This window comes from Pseudonaja textilis, chromosome 5 (genome assembly GCF_049901715.1).
Source record: "Pseudonaja textilis isolate UNSWEBS1 chromosome 5, rPseTex1.2, whole genome shotgun sequence".
Classification (NCBI taxonomy): Eukaryota; Metazoa; Chordata; class Lepidosauria; order Squamata; family Elapidae; genus Pseudonaja; species Pseudonaja textilis.
In genome coordinates, this window is record NC_141994.1 from 75,994,159 (window position 1) to 76,010,755 (window position 16,597).

The 16,597-nt window shown below is 63.2% G+C and overlaps 2 protein-coding genes across 2 annotated transcripts; both read right to left on the reverse strand.

Moving 5' to 3' along the window:
* Positions 1–1,353: 1,353 nt before the first annotated feature.
* PRRT4 (proline rich transmembrane protein 4) lies at positions 1,354–11,838 on the reverse strand (the record flags this gene model as incomplete). The annotated part of the gene is given in 4 exon segments (XM_087935630.1): positions 1,354–2,481; positions 2,484–3,205; positions 10,994–11,116; positions 11,346–11,838. Coding segments are annotated over 4 exon segments (2,379 nt in total), but the record flags the coding sequence as incomplete, so codon positions are not given.
* Positions 7,262–8,859, reverse strand: LOC113450648 (adenylate kinase 8-like). The gene has a single exon (XM_026721932.2). It carries the CDS (start codon positions 8,844–8,846, stop codon positions 7,296–7,298), a length of 1,551 nt encoding a protein of 516 aa, XP_026577717.1. The 5' UTR covers positions 8,847–8,859; the 3' UTR covers positions 7,262–7,295.
* Positions 11,839–16,597: the final 4,759 nt, after the last annotated feature.

Genomic DNA, 16,597 nt, shown 5'->3' on the forward strand with positions numbered 1-16,597 from the left:
GAGCAGGGAAACAGGCGAAGAGGGAATACAGCCCGACTTTGACTTAACCACAGTTTGTTTAGTGGCCAAAGTTATGATGACACTGAAAAAAACGACTTGTTGGGAGGGGAAACGCAAGTCCTAGTCATAATGACCCGACCCCACCTTGGGACTCCCCCCTCCCTGCAAGTCAGGACATGGCAGGCCCCCCCAGGGATGCTCTTTCGGGGAGAAGCCGCCTGATTATTTGCAGAACCTGGCAGCCCCCTCCCCAAATCCCTCCCCCAGACGGAAGAGCAGTGAGACCACCAAGTTTGCAGCACTCAGCCTCCCTGGCCAGCACAGCCCTTGCCCCACCCCCCCAGGCCACGCGAGCAAGGTGATGCAAGGGGCAGGTTCTCCATTGTGTCCGACTCCGGCGGGTCCCATGGGCCAGGCGGCCTCTCCTCCTCCTGCTGCCCCTGTGAGGAGTTCTCTGCTCTGGCCGGGGTCAGCGATGAGGGGCTCCAGCCACCCCGCTAACCGCAGTCCTTCCTTTCTCCAGTGAGCAAGCAAAGCAGCCAGGCCCCTCGCCCCATTTCTAGAGGTGGCAGGAAGCGGGACGGCAGCAGAGACCCGGCCCCCCAGGCGGCCTTCCACCCCTACCTGGCCAGCGCCCTCCAGCCCCATCCTCTCCACTTTTCCTCCTCCTCCTCCCCACGCCGGAGGGGTTGCCTTGCACTTGGGGCTGTGGGGATTCGGCCCGGTTGGGCCTCGGTGGGTGGCAGGAGCCAAATCTGAATTTTTGGACCTGGAGCCATTGGCATTTTGGGGAGAAAGCAAAAATGGCTGCTACCAACCTTGCCCTCTTTGGTCTCCTTTGCCAGCTGCTCCTTTGAAGGGGCCCGAAGCTGGATCCTCATGGGGAGGGGAGGCTCTGAAAGGGGGCAGGACAGGTAGAGGAGCCCCCCCCCCCCCCAAGCACACAGACCAGGCAGCCTCTTCATAAAATCCTTTTATTAAAATTCCAGAGCTTCGGTTCTCTTCTGGGGAAGGGGAGAGGACCAACGCCTGGGATTTGGGTTCCCCCCCCTCAAAACCGGGTCGCCCGCTCTTTTTGCTGGCTCGGGAAGTGGGGGGGGGGTTCATTTCAGTGCCCCTTGGCCGGGTCCCCAGCAAGGGAGGGGGAGGGGCAACCCTTTTCGCTAGCAGGCAAGGGGGAGGGCTGGGCAATGGCAGAACTCCGACTCCTCGCTTCTGTCCCCACAACGTTTAGCCGCGTCCGCCGGAGACCCGGCAGCCGTTCGCACAGGGGGCAGGTAGCGGGGAGGCGCCTGGCGGGTTTTAGAAACCGGCCCCTTCGCTGGCAAGAATCCGACGCTTTGCGCGCCTCCCGCTGGGTCAGAGACCCTTCCTTCCCCGGGAGTGAAGCCCCTGCACACAGCCGCCCAGGCGGGGGTCCATCCTGGGGGGTCCAGGGGCTTATAAATCTATGGTGTCGCTGCCAACACTGAGAGTATCGGCCTGCCGGCTCCCCTCCACTGCCGGCTCCTCCGAGGGGGCCGCGTCCATTCCGGGCGGCGCCGGCGAGGCCAGGGACCCCCGGGAGTGCTCGGGCGGGGGCCCGCGGGGGCCTCCGGGGGCCGGAGAAGGCGGGAGCGAGCCTCCGCGGCTCAGGGAAGGCCCCGCGGCGCTCCTGCTGGGGCTGGCGGGGGAGGAGGGCCGGGTGGCCGCCCCGTCGTCCCGCGGCCCGGCCAGGGCCCCCTCCAGGCAGGAAGCGGCGCGGGGCAGGGGGCGCTCAGGGGCCGAGGCCAGCGAGAGGAAGCTGGAGGCAGAGAAGGCGCCGCTGCCCCGGAGGAGCCCCTCGCTGGACAGCGCCTCGTCGATGCTGCGGCGCAGGTCGATGGGCGAGGGCGGGTGGAAGTCGGCGGTGGGATCCGCCGCCTCCGCAGCCAGGCTGAGCACCGACCAGGCGGGCGCGGCGGGGCGGGCGTCGAAGGGCCCCTCCCTGGGCACGGCGCACAGCGGGAGGTAGTCGGACTGGCTGCGGAGCCCCGCGTCGCCGCCCACGGCCAGCTTCTCGTGCTGGGACAGCGCCCAGTGGAGGCTGCTGGGCAGCACCGGGGCCTTGGCGGCGGCGGCGGCAGCTGCCCGGCCCGGCCGGGAGGCGAGGCGGCGGCGGCAGCCGGCGGCAGAGCAGCCGCAGGTGAGGTAGAGGCCGAAGGCGGCCAGCGACAGCCCCACGCCGGCCTCGCCCAGCCGGCACGAGAGCTGGAGCGCCCCCCAGGGCCAGGGCCCGAAGTCAGGCGGGCTCAGCCCGTAGCCCAGCACGTGCAGCACCGAGTAGGCGTGCAGGGCGGCGCTCAGCAGCCCGAAGGCGGCGGCGGCCGAGGCGGCGCGGGCGGCGCGGCTCCACCGGCGGCCGCTGGCCAAGGAGCCAGCCTGGCAGGCCGGCGGCGGGGGTTCGCTCCGGAGGTCGTAGACCTGGGCCGGCTCCCCCGCGCCGAGCAGCAGCAGCAGCAGGTGCAGCAGCAGGTGCAGCCCAGCAGGGCGGTCGAGAGCAGCGCGGCCAGCAAGGCGAAGAGCCCCCGCGAGGCCAGCAGCAGCACCGGCAGCCGCTCGGCGGCCAGGACGGCGCCCACCGCGGCCGAGGAGTGGCCCAGCAGCAGCAGGGCCAGCAGGCAGGGCGGGCGGAGGCCGGGGCCCGCCGAGAGCTTGGCCCGCGGCCGCCGCGAGAGCAGCAGCAGCAGGGCGGCGCCCAGGGCCGAGGTCAGGCAGGGCAGCGGCAGGTCGTGCAGGAGCCACACGGCCAGCGCGGGGAGCCGCTCCCGCCCGCCGGCCTGGCCGAAGAGCAGCCCGGCCCGGGCGCCGCCGGCCCCCAGCAGCAGCAGGTCCAGCAGGCCCAGCAGGCGGCCGTCGGGGGCGGCCAGGCGGCGGCGGCAGGGGCGGGGGCGGCGGCGACGGCAGGGCAGCGCCAGCAGGGCCAGGAGCGCCAGCGCTGCCAGCAGGGCGAAGAGGGAGCCGGCGCCGTAGACGTGGGCTTCCCAGGCCGGGCCCCACGCGGCCAGCGCCGCCTCCCAGCCCGCGTGCTTCGGCACCAAGAGGGGCCCGATCACCGCCGGTGTGCCGGGCTCCGGCCGGGGGGAGCCGCAGGCGTCGGGCCGGTCGGGGAGGCAAGCGGGCAGGGCCACGAACGCCTCCTCGCTGCCCGGCTGGGCGGTGGGGCTGCCGCTGGACTCCGACGGTCCTGAGGAGAGAAGACGGGAGGGAGGATTAAGCCAGGGAGGGAGGAGCCGCTCCTGTTCCGACGACGCCCAGCCGACCCTCTGTCTTCCTGTGTGCCAGGCCTGCCCTCTGGGGGCACAGAGAGCGACCCGGGAATTGGGCAGCCCCAACTGCCAGGATCTGGGTCTGGGCGAGGCTGGCAACGGGGCTCCCCTCCTTTTTCAGAGGTTAATTCATTGGAAACCCTTTTACACTTCCTTCGCTTTCCCGATTCTCAGCAGCTTCCCCTTTCAATGCCAAAGTGCCCCTTGCCATGCACCCACCCACCACCCTCCACCCTCCAGACCTCTGGGCCCTCCTAGCTTGGCTGCCCCTCAGCTGCCCCCCCCCCCCACCGCCTTCTCCTGAGGAGGGGGAGACCCAAGACTGGGAGAAGCTGCCCAAGAAACAGGCGGCCAGCCGGGAGGGGCTCCAACCCAGTCGGGGGTGGGTAGCACTCCAGCCCCAGGACCAGAAGCAGCCAGACTGGCAGATCCCTGGTGAGACGGAGGACTGGGGAGGGGGGCTCTCCTCCTGTTCCTCCCACCCCCCAGGGCTGCGACCCATCAGCTGGGCTGACAGGCGCCCGAGGGAGGGGAGGCTGAGCAGGAAGGAAACACCCTGAGTGAAAGATCCACTTTGGGGGGCTGCACAGTAAAGGCAGCGGCAGCACCGGGGACCCAGAAATAGGCCTTGGGGTGGGTGAATCACAGAGGAGCGGGCAAAAGAAGAGGCCGCCCTGTGAAACGTTGCCAAATGTCAGCTACGCAAAACTCCCGGTGAGTAGAAGCCACCCAAACCCCTAACGGGCTCCTTGGGGACAGAGGCAGAAGCCCCCCTGCCCCCAAAAAGCTGCTGCTCCCGCAGAAACTGGGCTCCTGAAGGCCTGTTTCAGAAACCGCCCGGCCCTCTTGCAGGATGGGGCCGAGGGGGGCAGGGAAAGGACCGCCCCCTTCCAAAGCATGGCTCCAGCATTATGGGTGGGGGGGGCAGCCAAGGGTCTGGTCTCCCCCAGCCTGAACCCCATGACCCATGAAGAGAGGAAGGGGCCTGCTTGCAGCAGCCCAGGGTGGGGGCCCGGCTAGTCCCTCTTAATGACGCAGGCGCTTAGGATTCGAGGCATGGCGAGATAGGAGCCGCTTTCCCAGCGATGCAGGGCCGTATAAATGGGATGAGGAGGAGGATGAGGGGGAGGGAGAGAGGGAGAGAAAGTGAAAGAATAAGTAAGGGAGAATCCTGGCGACCTGGGCTGCTTGAGGGCATCGTGCAGGCAGAGACCAAACCAGGAGGATGTCAGTTAAGTGAATTGTGTGAATGCCACCAAGCGCCTTTGGCGTTTTCCTCCTGCAATTGTAAGAGATTGTACCAAAAAAACCTGAAGTGGGAGAGGCAGCCTGTCTTTGGGGGGGGGGTTCACCCTTCGCCGTTCCCCAGAACCGCTTCTGCTGCCCAATTCCCAGGGGCCACCAGTTCCCAGGGGCCATGGCTATGGGGCACCGAAGGCCCGGTTGCAAGGCAGGAGAGCCAGGGGGGACCTTCCCAAGAAAACCCCACCGGGGCCCATTTCATGGTCAGAAAATGGAGGCTTCACCCCCCCCCCAGGCACACCCAAAAACTGTCTTAGACCCCCCCCCCATAATCCCCATGAATATAAGGGAGGGAGGAGGGGAAGCGCAGTCACTCTTGCAAGACGGTGTTACTGCTGGCGGTCCCTGGCCTACAGCCACAATTGAGGCCCCTACTACAATCGTAAGCCATGACAGTCGTTAAGTAGGTCATCATGCAACCATGCTTGATTTTAGTATTCCTCCCCCCCCCCCGCCCCCCCAATGGTGGTTAAGCAGCTGCAACGGCTGGAAGCGAAGGCGCCTTGTGAAGCAAGCCCATCGTTCGCCTTGGGGGTCCTCGGAGGGGGCTTTCTGGGGAAAACAGCCTGAATCGTGGCCACGGGACTGTGGGCTGACAAACACCGGGATGCTCCAATGGCCGTTAAGTCTGAACTGATGTAATACCGACACTGTTGTAAGGTTGAATGATCCCAAAACGAAAGGTGGGTAAGTTGAGGGTCGGCTGTACTTCGCATCCAGGTGCATCTCCCTAGAAGGGGGTCTTCCCTGAAGCCTCTTGGGGCTGGCGGAGTCTTTGTGGTCTCCTGCCTTTGATGGGGGGGTGGGCCAGAGGATCTCTGGGTTCCCTCTCATCCTGGGATTTTACGACCTCTGGGCAGAAGTCACCAGCGCTACCATCAGTGTAGGGGGTGAACAGGTGAGTCAGCCCAATGAAGAGACTGGCTTGTGTGAAGGCTGCTCCCCCAAGAAAGCTGCCCCCTTGGGGCTTTTGTAAGGGGGATGGAACTGGTGGGGTGGGATCCAGAGCCACCTGGAGGGGGGGGAGGCCCCCGCTGGCCCCTCCCAGATGCCGCCTCTTCCACTTCGATCCAACATCGCCATGGGGTGCCTGGGCAGCATCCTTCCCTGTTTCGGGAGTGCCTCCTGGCTTGGCAGAGGCCCCTGGCTGAGCGGCCTGGCACCCGCCCTCCTCTGCCAGCTCCCCGAACGGAGAAACGGGGCTTGGAGGCTCAGATCTGTAGCTTTGTGGCTTGTATCCTTACGGTTTATATTGACAGTTTCCTAGTAGGATTTCATTGCTTATCGTACCCTGTGAGACTACCATTAAGTGTTGTACCTGAAGATTCTTGACGAATGTATCTTCTTTTATGCACTAAAACAAATTCCTTGTGTGTCCAATCACACTTGGCCAATAAAAGAATTCGATTTGAAACTTTCAATAAACATATTTTTAAAAAAGAATTCTATTCTCTTTCTGTTCTGTTCTCTTTCTGTGTTATCTGCTGAAGCCGCCACTGGCCTTCCAGAGCTCAGCCTGGTTCCTGCTCTCAGAAGAGGCTCCAGCAGGACCGGATCCCCCGGCATTCAGTGGGTGCTACGGAAAGGACGGAGGAGCTGAAGCCACGGAATCTTCCCAGCTACATTCAGGGGGAAGGTCAGCCGGGGGGTTTCTAAGGAGAGATTAGCCAGCCATTCGTCCAGAATGGTGCAGGGTCTCCCGTATGAAAAGGGGGCTGGACTAGAAGACCTCCAAGGTACCTTCCAACTCTGGTATTCTGTTTATTGGGAGATGGGGGAAGCAGAACAAGGGGCCTGGCCCAAGGGCCCTCAAAAGCATCCAGCCCCCCCCCCAAGATTTGAGGGCAGAGTAAACCCTCCATTAACGGAACCGACGCCCCGGCGTGGACAGGCGGAAGGGGGCCGCCCTGAAATACCTTCCGGCTTAAGAGAATGCCACGCCAACCAGCCAAGTGGGGAAGCTCAGCTACCCCCCCCCCTTCGCCCCCCCCCCCCAAGGCCAAGTCCTCGCTTATCTCTGTGGCAGCCGGGACCCCTAACAGTGCCGTGTCCGCATCAGCAGCACAGCCTAGCTAGAGAGACAGGGCAGAATTGGGGAATTCCTCCAGCTTTTCTGTGCTTACCTGCCCCTCCCTTCTAAACAGGAGGAATGGGGGCTGGGGGGCACACAGGATGGCAAGGTCAGCCAGACACTCCCTGCTGGGGTTCCATCAGCCCCATTCCTTCCCTGTCAGCCGGGCAGAAACCACCTGCCGCAGCCTCGGGTGACAGGGGCAGGTGCCCACTTCTTGGGGGCAGAGGGGGCTAATCTGTAGGGCAGGTGTCCAAACAGGCCACTACGAGCCACAGGATCATGGGGGAGGTTGACTCAGCCCTGCCAAAGTTGGCCCCACTTCCCTTTCCTGCGTCCAGAGGGGAAGGGTCCTCAGGAAGGCAGGCAGAATGAGGCTCTGTCCCCCAGCCTGGTGCCCCTCGACAGAGACGGGCACCAAGAGCAGCGACTTGCAGGAGCCGGGCCTGGTGGCTGACCCGGGGCAAGACATTTCCTCAGCAAGCAGCAGAGATGGCTTCCACATTAAAACAAAATAGCTTTATTCTCTCATTAACGCTAACCACGTTGCCCTCCCCTCACCGCCCATGCCCGGCTGCTTGCTGCCGAGGGGGGGGGCTGGCAAAGCCACGGGGAGGGGGGGCACCTCTCGGGCCTTACAGCTTGCAGATGGGCAGAGGCTTGACCAGGCAGCTCTCAATGTACTCGAAGACGGTGTAAGGATCCTGGTCAGCATTGAGGCAGATGGAGTCCTCGTAATGCTCCTCCAGGTCAGGCAGCTGGTGGCTGTAGATGTCCGTCTTCCGCTCCACCCAGAGGGGGTTGTCCTTGGGGTGCCGGCGCAGGCGCCGGTGGACCTCCTCTTCCACCGGCGGCTTGTACAGGGTGTGGTACCGCTCCCCAGTGGCAGGGTCAGTGGCCCGCTGGCAGATGCGCTGGAGCCCCAACTCGGTGGGTAGGTTGAGGAAGAAGACCCGGTTGGGCTCGACGCCCATCTGCCGGAAGAGCAGGGCCTGGTCCACGTCCCTGGGGAAGCCGTGCAGGACCCAGCCATAGGTGCGGCAGTCGGCCTGTTCCAGCCGCTCCTGCAGGACGTGCAGGGCGATCTCGTCGTTCACGGGGTGGCCCCTTTCCAGGGCGGGCCGGATGAACTCGCCCACGCCCAGGTTCCCAGCCATTTTCTCCCGCAGGAGGTCCCCGAAGCAGATGTTGGCCAGCCCGTATTTCTGAGAGAGCAGAGCTGCCTGCAGGCTTTTGCCGCTGCCCGGAGGCCCCAGGAGCACGATGCGGGGAGTGAAGGGGGCGTTGGAGCGTGGCCGGCTCTGCACAAAATTGAGTGCCTGGGCAAAGACATCGACGCAGGGCTGGTCGGCATTGATACGCTTGTGGCAATCCTGGTAGGTCTGGATGATGCCGGGCATGTTGCGGTGGCTCTCCAGAAGCCGCCGAGCGGTGGCTTGCTCCGAGGTGTCCTCCGGCTTCACCAGGCGCTTCTGCACGTTGAAGTCGACTGGCCAGTCAAAGGTGGTGTGGTAGACCTCCTGGGTGAAGGGGTCCACACGCTTGCCCAGGTTCCTCTCAATCAGCACTGTATCCGGGGCGTACAGGACCACAAGGTGCTGGGGGAAGACCCCCAGGGTCTGGAGCTCCAGGGCCTGCTTCCTGGTCTGGGGGAAGCCGTCCACCACCCAGCCCAAGGTCTCGCAGTCCACGTCGCTCAGGCGTTCCTGCAGGAGGTAAGCCCACAGCTCATCCGGGACCTTCTCCCCCCGGGCTTGACACGCCGCGGCCTCCCTGGCACTCTTCAGCAGCTTGCTACGCAGAAGCTCCTTGGGGCAAAGATAGGTTGCACTGAGGTGCTTACAGATCCAGCGGGCGATGGTGGTCTTGCCGGAGGCCGGGGGCCCCACGATGAAGACCCTGGGCACCTCCTCGTTGTTCTTCTTGAGGTGGTCTATCATGAAGTCAATGGGTTTGGCCGGCCGGGATATGAGGAGAGCTTCCGTCAGGCCCTGCATAATCTGGAAGATGTGGTGCTTTTCAGCATAGATCCCCATCTCCGGGGGGATCTGGTGAGGCTTGCTGGCAGCATCCATCTCTGAGGGTTGGAGGCAGCCCAGTAAAGCGGGTTCTTCAACAGACTTTGCGTTCCGAGGTTGCCGGGCGCTTCTGGTGATGGAAGCAGCCCGTGGAACCTTCAGACACATTGGCCCAGTTGAGTCAGAGAACCTCCGCTCCCCCCCCCCGCCATGGGAGTGGCCCCCACCCAGGGTCCTCCTCCCTGGAAGGTCACCTAAGAGGCCAAAGCAAAGACGGTCCTGCCCAGGCACAGATATTCCGGTCTGCCTCGTCCCCTCCGCCTTTCCCACTTTGGCTTCCCGGCACTCAAAGCGTCTCCGGTCAGCAGGAGACAAGCGCCCGGCTCCACAAAAGCTCTCCTGCCCTTGGAGCAGCCGCGGAGGGGCTGCCATCCTCCATCAGGCTGCTCAGGAGGCAGCTCCTACCTGCACTGACAGGGTTGCAGGTGGCACTCCTCCACCAGCTCTGGGCACCTAAGATGGCACCGGCTGCCTGTTTTGAAGCTGATGTCCCCTGGCACCCATCGTCCAAGAGGAGGGGGGCTCTGGCGGGGCTGAGGAGAACGGCAGCTGCTTCCTTTGGTGGGCGAGGCCCGGAAGGGGACCTGTGCCTCATGCCAGGTGGTGCCTCGCTTGCTATTTCCTTGGACCGGACTATTTCCATGGGTGGTGGGTTCATCTTGGCATGTATGGTCCCCTGCCCAGAGGGGTGGGTTTAAGATGGGCAGCTGCATCTCCCTTCTCGGTAAACAAACATCCGTCTTCCTCAGCTCCCATCCTTTTAAATTGCTCCCCCTCCTCCTCCCCCCCCTGGCCATGGCGGAACCAGGGAGGAATGTTTTGAGGGCGACGGGGCACAAGGGAGCTGCAGGCAATGGCAGGCGGGCAGCCCAGGAGCCGGTCTGGCCCGTTTGGTGACCAGGGTTGCTGGTGCCGATGCCCAAGAGGCTTTGGGTTGGCAGACAGCCCCACTGCCCCCCACCCTTTTCTCTTGCCCTGCCTTGGACTCCACAAGCCCCACCCACCCCAGCCCGGCCTTGTTGCCTGGCAGGGCTGCCCCAGTCCAGGCCGTGAGACCCCAGAGCCCCCATGCCGGAGAATTCAGATCCCACGTTCTGAAGCTTTCAAAGGGATTCTGCTCCCACCTGACTTCAGCCTCCCGGGAATTCTGTTCGGCCTGGAGATTCTTCGGGGAAATTCCTGCATGGCGAGCAGCCCCCCCACCCATCAACCCCCTCCCCCAACTACATAGGTGCAAAGCCACCAAGGTGTATTGGCTTCACTGCCCCCAGCAAAATCCTCTGTTCGTGGAAACCTGTAACAAGCGTGAGGGGACATTTCCTCACGTAGTTATGAAAAAGCGATGAGGATTCAGAGTTTTAAAAACTGACAAGTGGAATCCTCCTTTCTGGGACTTATGGATGCTCAGGAGGGGCCCCTGGATGCAGCCAGGTTATTAGATGCGCAGGAGAAGATCAAAATACACACAATGGAGGAATGCGGGGGGTGACGAACTTGCAAGAAATGGCTAAATTCACATCTTTATTTTTATAACAGACCAGAAGCCTTTTATGGACTTTTTGCTAAAGATGAGTAAAAGTGAACTGGCAGTTTGTGGAATTGCTGATTAATGAAAGTGGACTAAGGGGCGAAGGAACCACATTATTCATTCAGAACTGGGGGAAACGGCTTCAAGCATGTCTGCAACTGCTAAAAGGATCAGAAGTCCCTCCTTTTTTAAGGGTTAATTGTTTTCCTTTGCTTTCTATTGTTCTCCTTCCTGCCTGCCTTTCTTCCTACCTACCAACCATTCTCTCCTGTATCTTTTGACTTTGGAAAAGATGCTTTAATAGAAATTATTTTAAAATATCTCCGCAAATGTGAGGGCTGTTACTACTAAACCAATTTTCTTGGGAAACCTCCTGAAGGTCAAGCGACAAGCAGAAGTCCAAGGCCTGATTTCCAGACCAAGGAAGGTTTCCAGGGAGCCCCTGGAGAAAGAGGGCTGGGGGGGCTGGGGGGGGTTTGCTCCAGAGGCCCTTGGCTGCTCCACCCTCCAATCCAGGGAAACTTTCAAGGGGGAGACCAACCTCCCTACATCTCCCATCCGGGGTCCTGCTGTGTTGCTGGAGAACTTCCTTGACCAGTGCATGGCAGCCCCCCCTGCCGCCCCCCCCCTCAATCCAGGAGCCTTTTGCTTAGAGGAGGGCAAGACTGACAGCCAGGAGGAGCCCCTCAAAGGGAGTGGGGGGGGCTAGGACAGCCTGGGCTCTTACCTGGCTCCAGGGTCCCTTCAGCAGTGCAGGGGGGCTCCTCAGACGCTTCCAGGGGGCTTGCGGTGACATTCCACTCCGGGAGCTTCCACAGCTCCAGAGGAGGAAGGGTGAAGCCAAACAGGCCTGCAGAAGGAGGGGGGGCGGGGTCAGAAGGGCTCTGGGCTCCTCCGCCCAGGTGGACTTGGCCAGAGACTCCTTCCCACTTCTCCCCCTCTGGCCAAGACCGCCCGGAGCTGCTGGGGGCTCAGCCATTCCCGCAGGGGGCAACGGGGCATCTCCTTCCCGGGCCTTTTCGGGACCAGCGTTTGCGCATCCCCCCCCCCATTTCCCCGAGGCCTTCCGCGGTACTCACCGGGACCCCCTCCTTGGCCGGCCATCCCCAAGGCGTCGGCCAGGACGGGCAGGAGACTGCCGCCGCCGCCGCCGCCTCCGAGCACCGAGCCCCGCTCCTGGCCCAGCCCGGCGCTCAGGCCGATGTCCACCTGGAATTCGAGCTCGCTGCTGTGCTCCCGTGGCTGGAGGGGGGTCGTGGAGGGCCGGGGGGCCGGAGGGGTGCGCGTCGAGGAAGAGCCGTTGCTCGCCCCGTTCGCGGGACCAGCCAGCGGCTCTTCAGCCGGCCCGACGCCCGCGGAGCCTCCGGCGCCCTCGGCTGGGGAGTGGGCGGGTTCGTCCGGCTGGGTGCGGGGCGAGGGCGGCCTGGTGGCGGCTCTCCCGGGCCCCTCGGGGGACTGCCCCTTCCCCTGGCTGCGCACCTTCACCTGGAAGTTGAGCCCCAGGTTCAGCCGCAAGGCGGGGGCTTCGCTCTGGCTGGGCAGCAGGGGGAGGTGGCGGGAGGGGCCGGGGAGGGGCCAGAGTCATTCTGGGCGGGGGGCGGGGGCATTGCAGAGCCCGGCGGCGGGGACAGGCACAGCAGCAGCAGCAGCAGTAGCATCAGCAGGAATCCCCACATTGGCCCCGGTGTGGATCTCGCTGCCGGCAGGAAGCACCTGGGGAGGGAAGGGCAGAGGGTCAAGCGGAGCTGAGGGCCCCCAGGGAGCGTCGGCCATCTAGTCGTATCCTCCTCCTCCTCCTCCTTAGCCAAGGCTTTGCCTGAGTAGAAGCTCCTTCTGGAGAGCCAGAAAGTGCCCCAAATGCCACCAGTGGCTCCTCCCTTCCCCGGGGATTCCGGCGTCTCCAAGAAACGTCCCCCTTCGCTCCTGGGAAGGTTCAGGTTCAGGGAGAGCAAGGCGCCCCCAGGCCTCAGCCAGGGCGGGAAGACTGAACTCCCCCCCCCCTTGTTTCCTCCTGATAAAGGCACCCACACATTTTATGCACGTTTGGAAACATGCAAAATCAGCCGATGAGATGGAACGATGACGGTTGGCCTGCTCAGCACAACGGGAATCCCCAAAGCTGAGCCCCCTCCCAGAGCCCCAAGGGGGCGCAGACAGAGGAGCCTCTCTGGCAGCCACCCCCACAAAGAAGGCGCTGCAGAGGCCGCCTTCCCCTGGCCAGCAATGGCCGGCAGATCATGGGCCAGGACCAGGCCTGGGTGGCGCTCAGTGCGCTGGGCAAGCAGAATTTGGGAGCAAGGCAAAAGGAATGAAACCAGGACACGAACTGGGGCTGAGGAGGAGGAGATGCGGGGAAGCAGCTCACAAACAAGTGTGTCAAGATCTTGCACCAACAGCAAACGCTTAGGAAGCGCAGGGCCTCTGCACCCCCGCAGGAGAGGGGCCGCTCCCGGTCAGAACGGAGGCCTGAGCAACATCCGACAGGCACAGCAGCCGGGCAGATGTTCCCCCTCCTCCCATTTCTGGCACCCACTAGCAACCGTGCACCTGTCACCTGAAGCACCTCAAGCCGAGCCATTTTGGCCTAACAAGACCCCCAGTGCCCCCCCCAAGCAGCATCCTGTTCCACAAGAGAGCCGGTGCTCGGGGCCACTCTGGGCCCCTGCAGCAAGGCTGCTCTCAGGTGGCCAGGGAGCCCTCCGGCTTCTAGAGTGAGGGGCTCAGTGAGGCAGAGTCCCCAGCCCCCTTTGCAGCCCCCAGCCCTGGAAAACCCAGGTGAGCCGCCGGAGGGGACCCCGCAAGCCCAACGGGGGAGGGAGGCAGCCCACTTGTGAGCAAGCGAGGCGGGTGGGGAGCCTGGCACGTCCAGCTGCAGCGTCCAGAGGGGAGGCGCCAGTTCCCCCTGGGCCTGGAGGGAGCCCGTTGGTGGCCGCATCTTCCAACCGGGCTGAGCTGGGAGGGGGAGGAAGCGCCACTAAGGAGGCCAAGGCCAAGGCCCGCAGGCAGGAAGGCTGCGGGCGCTGAGAGCAAGAGAACGGGGCTTGGGGCCAGCCTGGAAAAGGCCATGAGAGGAAGGGCCGGCGGCTGGTGCCCCCTCCCCCATAGGTGGGCCCCCAGAGAGACCCCCTCGGAGAGCCCCAACCGAGCCCCTTTAGGAAGCCCCCCCCGCATCCTTTGGGGCGCAGCAGAATCTCTCCAGCCTCTCAGCCACCTGGCGCTCGTCCTTCACGCCTCTCTGGGACAGCGCCCCCCACTGGGCGGTGGGAATTAAGTACAGATAGTCCTCACAGCCATTCATTTAGCGACCACTCAAAGTTACAGCCGCACTGAAAAAAGTGACATGACCATTTTTCACCTTTATGATCTTGGGGCGGGGGGTCCTAGGATTAGGGCGCAGGCTCCCCCAGGCTCTCAGTCGGCTGGGCTGGGCTGCCTGGAGAGGAGATTTTCCCTATAACCCCCCACCTTCCAGTCACCAAGCAGCAAAGGAGTCCCAGCCAGGGAGGGAGGGAGGGAGGGAGGGAGGGGGAGGAAGGCTGCCTTCCCTCCAGGGAGGGAGGGGAACTCCCATGCGCCTCTGTCCCTGGGGAGGGAGGGGGAGAAGGGCCGGGCCCCTCTTGCTCACTCCCCCCGCCTGTCAGCTGCCTGGCCCCTTCCTCCCCCAGGGCTGCCGCCTCCTCTCCTCCTCCTCCTCCCATCAGTGACTTTCTCTGGGGCTCCAAACATGCCCAGCACCCTTTGGGGCAGAAGGACCCGCACGGCTGCCCAGATCCAGGATGCCCGGTGAAAAAGTAGGTCTGGTGCCTGCCCCCTCCCCGTCCTTCGGGAGGCAGAGGAACGGGGGCATCAGGCAGCCTTGGGCACTCCTGGGCTCAGGCGCTCCCTCTCGGGATGTCACCGCAGCTCAGCCGAGAGCCGTGTGAAGCGACAGGCCCCAATGCCAGCTGGCATCTCCCCCGCCCCCCTCTCTGGGCACTGGTGGGCGACAGATGAAGAGGCAGGAGCCAATGGAGCTGACAGCCCAGCCCCAACGGAGCTGCTCTGCCGGACCCGGAGGCCTTGTGGGCAGGCTGCTGCCAGCCGGGCACCAAGGCGGGCAGGGAGGCTCTTCTTCTGCTGGGTGGCCGCTCCGTCGCTGGTGCCAACAAGCACCTCAGCGTCTGCAAAGAGCGGAAGCCTGGCTTGGGCCCTCCGGCAGTGCCAGTTTGGATGGATGGATTGACAGAACAGCAGAGCTGGAAGGGACCTTGGAGGTCTTCTAGTCTCACCCCCTGCTCGGGCAGGAGACCCCGGCACCCTTTTAGGCCAATGGCTGCCCAGTCTCATCTTCAAAGCCTCCAGGGGTGGAGCAGCCACAAGTTCTCAAGGCAAATCCTTCCCCCGGTCTTAGCTGTCCGTCCCCCCGTCCCCCCCAGGCCAGGAAATTCCTCCCTAGTTCCAGGTGGCTTCCCTCCTTCATCTCTTTCCATCCAGCGCTGCTTCCGGGGCTTTGGAGAAGAGGGGGACCCTCCCTCTTCTTTGGGGCAGCCCCTCAGAGACCGGAAGACCACCATCATGTCACCCCTAGTCCTTCTTTCCATGACACAAGACCCACCGCGGCTCCTGCCACTGCCCTGCACGCCTCTCCGCTTCCAGGCCCCTAATTCTCCTTATTTATGGGTATCTCCAACTTCTTTCCCTCACCGGGCGGGGGGGGGGGGGGGGGGAGGAGGGGGGCAGCATTTCCCAGCACAGACATGGAGGTGGGGGGGGCTCCTATCCCAGGCCGGATGCCCCCCCCCTCAGTTGCAGCTGAGGAGCCTCTTGGGGGGCTGAGCAAGAGGGGCTAAGGAGTCCCATTGGGTCAGTGGGCTTAGGGCTCCACAGCTGCGCACAGGGAGTCCTCGACTTACAACAGCTCATTTAGGGATGCTTCAAAGTTATGACATCACTTTGTGATGTCCCAAGTGACTTAGGACCGTTTTTCACACTTTACGACCGTTGCAGCATCAAAACCGTGATCAAAACTGCTTGGCGATGGTCTCACATTTATGATGACCGCCGGGGTCACATGACCCCCTTTTGCGACCTCCTGACAAGCAGAGTCAATGGGGAAGCCAGATTCATTTGACGACGGTGTTATTAGTGAACAACTGCAAAGATTCACTTAACGACTGTGCCAAGAAAGGTCATAAAATGGGGCAAAATTAGCTTAACCGCCGTCTCACTTAGCAACAGAAATGTTGGGCTTCGTTGTGGTCGTAAGTTGAGGACTGCCTGTGTCTCCAGAATGGAGCAAAGACCCTTTTCTCCACCCTGCTTCTCAAGCTGCGAAGCCACAGAAAAAAGGGCTGAGAAGCTGCCGAGGTCAAAGTGGGGCTCACGCCAATCCAGGCACCTGAACGTTGAATTATCCCCCATTTTGGGGGTGACCCAACCGGCCGAACGCTCCACTCAGGTTAGCCATCTCGTTTCAGTCTGGCTGAACAAACCGACCCCGGGGGGAGGGGGCTTCGGGCGATGGCCAGCTTCCCACGGCATCCTAATCCCCGGCTTGCATCCTCACAACCACCCAATCCCGCTGGACCTTGTTCAAGTGCGTTGCCAAGAGCCACAAAGCGTGCGGAGCCCAAAAGGAGCCAGAGCTTGGAGGCAGCTGAGGGCGTGAAGGTTGCGTGACTCAACCAGACCCGCATCGACAGCCCCCCAGAGAGAGCGGTGGGTCCTGGTCGCTGGGAGATGGGTGGGCTCCCAGGATTCCCCAGCCAGGGTCCCCCTAGAGATCACCTAAACACCTGCATAAGAACATCGGGCCCACCTAGTCCAGCTGCTGGATCACCTGTTGGCCACCCTGGACTGGAGGGCAAGAGCTTATCTGGGGCCTGAAGGAGGGGCAGCCCCAGCCAGAGCTCTGTCCCACCCAAGGGAGGCGGCCCAAGACGGGGCAACGGGGCCCCAGGAACACGAGACCAGCCACCAAAGGGGCCCCCAGAAGGAGCCCTCGGGCTTCGGCCATTCAGAAAAGGCGGTGCTGCCCCTTCCTCCCAAGCGGTGGGGGGAGGGTCACATGGGGGGAGGATGCTGAGGCTGGCAGTGCATTGCATGGCTGTCCATGCACAGAGTGCTTTTCAATCACCAGAGTGTGTGCTCTCCACACCCCCCACACCCCCAAGTGTATGATACCTTCTACACCAGGAAGTGGAGTCCCCCACCCCACCCCCCAACCCCCTCCTGCCAGGCGTCTCTCCTCTGGCCGCTGACCGGCTCCCTTGGTTGGGGTTCCCAGAGAGCTTCCAGCAGAACCCAAATCTAGAGGGGGGGGGGGCTTCGGCGCCAAAGGCTGGCTGTGTCC